The following is a 6,896-nucleotide window of genomic DNA, read 5'->3' as shown; positions in this document are numbered from 1 at the left end:
CACGTACACAGTCATACACAGTACGATATGTAGTGAAATGCTTGGACAACTGCTCGTGACCTAAAGAAAACAAAAAAGGAAAAGGCTATGAATAAGAAAGGAAATAAATATGAAAAATTAAAAAGGGTAAATTTAACTAGGAAGGAATAAAATATAAATTAAGGTTAAAAATGAAATAACTGTACAACACAAATTAGAATGAAGGGTAAATTTAACTGGGAAGAATAAGATAAAGATAAATATATAAATTAAAGTTGAAAATAAAATAACTGTACAACAAAATACACAATACACAATATAGAACTATATAAGAATGTATGAAGAAATCTAAATATAAATAAATATATACACAGTAACAGCAGCTGTACAAGTATTAACCGGAAATGAAGAATATAGTGACCAGTGTTGTGCAAAACCAAAGTCCAGAAAGTCCAGTGTGTGTGTAAGAACCATATGTGTGGGTCAGTACTGTGTGGTGGTGTGATTGAGAGACCGTATCGCCTGCGGGAAGAAGCTCCTCCTCAGTCTCTCTGTGTTGGTCTTCAGGGAGCGGAATCGCTTTCCTGACCTCAACAGAGAGAACAGTCTGTTGTTGGGATGGCTGAGGTCCTTCACGATCTTCCTGGCCTTGGTCCAGCACCGCCTGCTGTAGATTGAGTGCAGGTCAGGGAGCTCGGAGCGGATGGTGCGCTCAGCTGACCGCACAACCCTCTGTAGAGCTCGTCTGTCCTGCATGGTGCTGTTCCCGAACCAGGTTAAGATGTTTCCCGCCAGGATGCTCTCTATGGTGCACGAGTAAAAGTTCCTGAGCACCTTGGAGGGCAGTTGGAAGTCTCTCAAGCGTCTGAGGTGGTAGAGACGCTGTCGGGCCTTTTTCACCACGGTGTTGATGTGACAGGACCATGACAGGTCCTGCGTGATGTGAACTCCGAGGTATTTGAAGCTGTCCACTCTCTCCACTGGGCACTCGTTGATGACGGGGGTCTGGTAGTTCCTCTCCTGCTTAGTGCTGAAGTCCACTATCAGCTCCTTTGTCTTACTGACGTTTAGAAGGAGGTTGTTCCTCTGGCACCAGTTCTCCAGATTCCTAATCTCCTTCAGGTAGGCCGTCTCGTTGTTATCAGAGATCAGGCCCACCACGACGGTGTCGTCTGCTGAATTCTGCTCTCTACCCGAAAGAATGAATTTCTCACCGTCTGTTCATGCCCTGAAGCTCAAGCACACTTAATAATTCAGACAAAAATTCAAAATGCACCAGCAAGTTCACCTGTGAATGACTAAAAAAAGTTTTTTGAGTGGCCTAATCAAAGTCCAGACTTAAACCTGATTGAGATGCTTTGGTGTGACTTTAAACAGGCGGCTTCTGCTCAAAAACCTTTGTGTGTGGCTGAATTGAAATGCTTATGCAAAGAAGAGTGGGACAAAATTCTTCCACAGCGATGTGAGCCACTGTTCTTGATTGTCGCTATTCCTGCCAGGGGTCGCATGTAATTACTATTTTAAATTAAGTTTGGATAGCTTTGTTCCCTTAATAAATGAAATCATCATTTAAAAACTGCATTTTATACTTACTTGGGTTGTTTCTCTAGTTTTAAAATTTTTCTTGAGTATTTCTGTGTGACAATAATTTATTTCAGCCATTCATTTTCTTCTTTTTTTCTAAGTCAGGAAAGGGGGAAGGGTCACCAGGCAAAAGGTGGAGTAATCCTCCACGAGTCGCCAGTATATCACAGGACTAAAACACACAAACAGTCAGTCATTGCATTTGTACAGCGCTTTTCGAGACCCTCAAAGCGCTTTACAATTCCACTATTCATTCACTCTCACATTCACACACTGGTGCAGGCAAGCTACAGTTGTAGCCACAGCTGCTCTGGGGCAGACTGACAGAAGTGAGGCTGCCATATCGCACCATTTGTTCTAGTTCCCATCTGTAACATGGTCGATATGAATCTGGAAACACCCTTGTTGAAAGGGGCAGAGAACATTTTTGATTTTATGTCTTTTTAATAGTTAATTAGGGGTCAGCAACTGCTGGCATTAATTTAAAAAAAATTAGTAAATTGTTTTGGTTTGAAAGTCCTTTTAATTGTAACTAGCAAGACTGTAAATGGGCTAGATAAGAGAGAGGAGAAGCATCATACCTACAGTCACTGCGCATACCTGAGAACTCAAGCTGCAAAGTGGGTAAGTGACGTGCCGGAAGTGCTAAGAAAACTTGGCTTTCAGTTTAGCAGTCATGCCAGTGTGGTTTGTGTTAAAGAATTCCATTAATAATGCAACGCACTGTCTGAATCTATTCACTCGTCAATACAGCCGCTGCACTGCTCCTGTCTGAGTGCCAAGGTAAGCTAGTTAACAAGCGCAAGTGTGCATTTCTGACGTGTTGGCGAGGCTAGCAGCGAGCTAACCTTAGCAAACACAAAGCTAGCCCGTGGTCGCAGCTGTGTTGTTGTAAGGTTTACCGTTGTAGAGGCTCAGACTTATCACTAAACTGATACCTATCGTCGCAGTCTGTGTTGTCCAAATAGAATAGAAGAATAAAACTTAGCGACCAGTAATTCAGAATGTCAACAAAAAAAGAGGAACAAGTTAAAAAGAAGGCACGTTTCCCCTCATCCTACAGAGCTTGGCTAGCTGTTGACTGCAGGCGTGGTGCCATTTAGCTTACAACCAAAACACTTCTCAGTACCTTAGCCTTTTAGATCTTGTGTCTGAGTGAATTAAAGGGTAGCTGCTAAAACCTCTTGTGTCTCCATAAAAGCCAGGAGAAAGCTTGGTGAAGGAGGATGGATGGAGTCAGCTGGAGTACTACAAGGTCCCAGGAGTCATTTGGTCGCTCCAGCTCAGCCACAGACACTCTGTCAAGGCTTGCCACCTTTATCGCTAGGGCAGAGACAAAACAGCACACACAAACCCAGAGGCAGCGTCTGCCCCAGCAGCCCACCTATCTGTGTCAAGAATGTGGTAACGCCTTTCCTTATGCCACAGATCTGTTACAACACCAGGAGTCTGAACACACACTGCCCAAGCCTCACCGGTGTCCCTCGTGTGGCCAGGAGTTCTCCCTGAGGTCATCCTTACAGCTACACAAGTGCGAGTCCACATGCTGCGAGCTTTGTCATGGGATGTCGCTATTTGGTTCCCCCTGCTCTACGTGCGTGACTCACACTTCTGATCCTGGCAGCCCCCTGGACAAGCCACTTCACCGCCAGCCTCATCACATGGACCACAGCCCATATGCGTGTGCCCCGTGTGGGAGAGGTTTCAGCCAGAAGCAGGCTCTGCTGCAGCACCAACAGGCCGGCTGCAATGAGCTGCCGTCCCTGTCCGATATAGCTGATGCCAGCAGACTCCCTGACGGCTCTTCACCTGTTTCTGAGGGGGATTCCACTCGCTCTGATTCTTCAGATACTCCAGGGCCCAGTGGCCGAGCTATCAACACGTGTCAACTCTGCTCAAGAGTCTTCCGCTCAGAAGCTGCACTGCAACGCCATGAACAGGCCAGCCATGCAGAGGAGCAAAGTGCCACCGATGGGGAGGTGAGGAAAGGAAGGAGTGCTAAGGTGGATGAAGAGCCAAGCAAGAGTTCAAAATCTCAAAAAAAGCTGCTGAGCTGTCGCTCCTGTGACATGGTTTTCAGGAGCACCTCTAAACTGTACATGCACAGAAAAGAAAAGCACAGTAGAGAGAAGAATGTCAGGAGAGAGCCGAGGCCAGTCGTCATCAAGCGGAGGAAAGCAGGCACGTATCCCTGTCAGGTCTGCGGAAAAGTCTTTGTCCACCATTTATCGCTTAGGGCACACTACAGACAGCATACAGCCTTGAGCTTGGTGGCTATCAAAAACAAAAGCAAGACTGTAGGATGTACCACCAAAGACTCATCCAAACTATCAGAAAACAGACCAAATAAAGCCAAAACCAGCCTCGCTGAGATTAAGACAGTCAGGGCTGGCCCAGGGAGACCCAGGAAAGTCATTCGACAGTTGACCAAGAAAGGTGTTTCAGGGAGATGCACAGAAGTGCCTGAAGCTCAAGAGGAGGTGGAGAGAGATTTCCCGTGTCCCTCCTGTGCAGAGGTTTTCTCTCTGCAGCAGCAGCTGAAGGAACACATGGAGCTCCACCAAACCTCCATGAAGAGGAGACAGTGCAGTGTGTGCACCACCGAGATGGACACGTGCAAATGGCCAGGCTCCAGGAGGCAGAGGCTGTACCACTGCGTGCCCTGCCAGCAGGGGTTCTCTGCACTTGACTCTTTCCTAGAACACTGTCAGGAGCACCTTCGAGTTAGGGTGGAGGAGGACAGCTTGACAGAGGGCTACACGCATCAAGCCGACAAAGCCTGACGTGTCAGTGTGAATGTCATCAGCAACCCGCCTTTTTGCCTTGAAGGGTTAGACAGAGGGGAGTGATGAAATCTCTGTGAAATTCTTGTTGAGTCACGAGTTCACTGATTGAGAATTCAGAATATATTGCTTTTGTACCCCAAACTCGGGCTTTGTTATCCAAACCATATCAACAGTTAAAAAGAATGTCTTATTAAGCTTTTATTTAGCCCTTTACCATGAATTTTATTTTCTCCTGCAAGACTCATTGAAAAGCACAGTGTGGATATCAGTTTGTCTAAGATCCATCACAGCAGCTTTTAAAGGGAGGTTTAATCAGTGTTTGTACATCTGAGAACAGGACATCTTCTCAGATGCGTCTTGCAGAGCAACCATGCATTAACAAGTTGCATTGTAGTGAAATACAACAAAGAAGAATTACACAGAATATGTGTTTATGTTGTTTAGCAGCAGCAGCCTTTAAGATGAGCCTCAGCTTTATTACAGCAAGACTGATGATATGAAATTGAACATAAAGCTAATATTTTCACTGTGAAGGACTGTTGTCTGCAAATTTTCACTCTATAATGCATTGAAAACTGTAGAAGCCAGAACAGTTTGATTTTGATTCGTTTGATCCATTCAAAGTATCCAAACCTTTAAACCCAGGAGTCCCTCTTTCAGACCAGTTGTTGTCTGTGTATCCACTTTTATACCACAGAGTGGTATAAAAACTTCCACAAATTGTCTGCTTTTCCTTTTATTTTTTCTTTTAATTAAGAATGGTAGCTTATGATCCTGGAAGATGGTCTCACCACTTGGCAGCAACTGGGCTGGTTTAATTCCAGCCAGATACACAAAGCCCCTTTGGGGTTGTATTAGGGAGGCCATAAAAAGAGCATAAAACTCTGCCAGTCAAACTTGTGGAGTCACCCACTGTGGCGATCCCTTTTGAGAAGGGAGCAGCTGAAAATGGCTGTTAATAATAACATCAGTTGTGTAAAGGTTCCTGGACCTTGGATAAACTTCCCAGCTCTTAGAGTTTGAACTGTTCATTTCTAATCGACCCCATTTTCCAAAAACAGGTTGGGATTTGCTCGCATGCTCAAAGTGGAGCTAAGCTCATCTTTGCCTCAGGGTTTTGTTTTTTGTTCTTTTGAGAAATGAGGCCATCTGCTCAACTGTGGTACATTCTGGCCAGAACACTGCCTGACAAATTGTTTGCCACTTGTCTAGTTTTTGTTATATTTTCTGCTGTATTTTCTTACAAATTTGGCAATAATTATTCATCAATTGTGGTGTCTGAACTTGTCGTGTTGTCAGTCTTGTGTCCCGAACGTGAGTGTTAGCAGCACTACTTAGAGCACTGGGTGGAGGTTCATTTCTTTGCTCGAGAGATAAAATGCAGCCCCAGGGTCTGAATGAGATTGTAATGTGTAACACTGTTTGTTTACATGCTGTTTCCTAATATTTTATCATGGAAGAGAGATCGCAGTAATCTATACAGTGAGCAAACTTGGCTTTCATGGATAACTCTACCCGAAACAATGCCTTTCATAATGCCCCTGCTTTTTAGCTTGCATGAGCTCTGGTCGTATTTCCTAACTATGCAAACAGATGGACTGACGGCAGCCCTTCAGTGTGTCTACGATGCTCAATAAGTGCGCTTTGGTGAATAAACTTAAATCAACATGATTTTTTTTTCTAAAGTATTTTCAACTACTGTTTTCAAAATGCGACTGTGAACATGTAGAAGATACGTTTCTAGGTTTTGAAGTTTCTACTTTTCTGAGGTCTTTTGTAAGTTGGTGTGTATGGCTCTTTGCAGATGACATAAATAAAATTTAACAGTTGTCAGATGTTTTCTTTGCATCATTTCTGCTGTTCTAATTCTGTGAATTTTCAAACTGACTGCATGCCACAGCCATACAGCAGACTGATAGTAATTAATGGATGACAGTTGAAATTAGCAAGGGCAAATTGCAAAAATTATACCATAATTTGATTTTATTCAAAGTGGTTTAAAGTTATTTCATTTCTACTCAAATATATACATTTATTTTTGATGATTTTAGCTAGTTTCTAGGTTCAGATAATATAAATCATTATTAAAATAACAGGTCGCAGCTAAAAGCTCTTCCATTTGTATTCTGAACATAGTCAACAGTATAACAACTAATGGCCATGAAGCTTACACATTACTCTTAAAGCAGGAACAGTAAAACAATGTTATAAAATGCAATAATGTACATTAGATTCATTATTAAAACAATAGTTACACTAATATGATTTTCCTCAAATTATTAAATGTATTTGTCAACAAATAATGGTTGTCATTGGGCCCACTTGGTCTTATAGCAAAACACCCCCCAAAAAACTGAACATACACTGGATTTTCCTCACCCAACCATAAATGGGGTTTACAAAGAATGGTCTAAAAAAGAGAAAACACCCAGTAAGTGAACAAAATTTCTCTGGGTGAAAATGCTTTGGCATAGTGCTTCGTCAGGCCAGACAGTAACAATAATTCAAATTACCACTGGTTACAACCAAGGTATGCAGAACAGCATC

At 43.1% G+C, this 6,896-nt stretch overlaps 1 protein-coding gene across 2 annotated transcripts; it reads left to right on the top strand.

Moving 5' to 3' along the window:
- The first annotated feature begins 2,073 nt into the window (after nucleotides 1-2,073).
- LOC146681388 (uncharacterized) lies at nucleotides 2,074-6,184 on the top strand. Of its 2 annotated transcripts, none has more exons than XM_085447323.1 (2): nucleotides 2,074-2,187; nucleotides 2,765-6,184. In XM_085447323.1, exon 2 carries the CDS (start codon nucleotides 2,790-2,792, stop codon nucleotides 4,344-4,346), a length of 1,557 nt encoding a protein of 518 aa, XP_085303449.1. In that variant the 5' UTR covers nucleotides 2,074-2,187; nucleotides 2,765-2,789; the 3' UTR covers nucleotides 4,347-6,184. The 2 variants fall into 2 exon arrangements, with proteins under 2 accessions (XP_085303449.1, XP_085303448.1); XM_085447322.1 differs by lacking the exon at nucleotides 2,074-2,187 and adding an exon at nucleotides 2,196-2,346.
- Nucleotides 6,185-6,896: the final 712 nt, after the last annotated feature.

Source organism: Copadichromis virginalis, linkage group LG23 (genome assembly GCF_057382275.1).
Source record: "Copadichromis virginalis isolate Kocher_CV1m ecotype Utaka linkage group LG23, C_Virginalis_male_GT1.1, whole genome shotgun sequence".
Lineage (NCBI taxonomy): Eukaryota > Metazoa > Chordata > Actinopteri > Cichliformes > Cichlidae > Copadichromis > Copadichromis virginalis.
Note: the sequence above shows the minus strand (reverse complement) of the source record. Positions and strands in the feature narration are given on the sequence as shown.

Bases quoted from the DNA above. Each gene is read 5' to 3' on its own strand.
- LOC146681388 (XM_085447323.1), top strand. From the start codon at position 2,790: ATGGATGGAGTCAGCTGGAGTACTACAAGGTCCCAGGAGTCATTTGGT.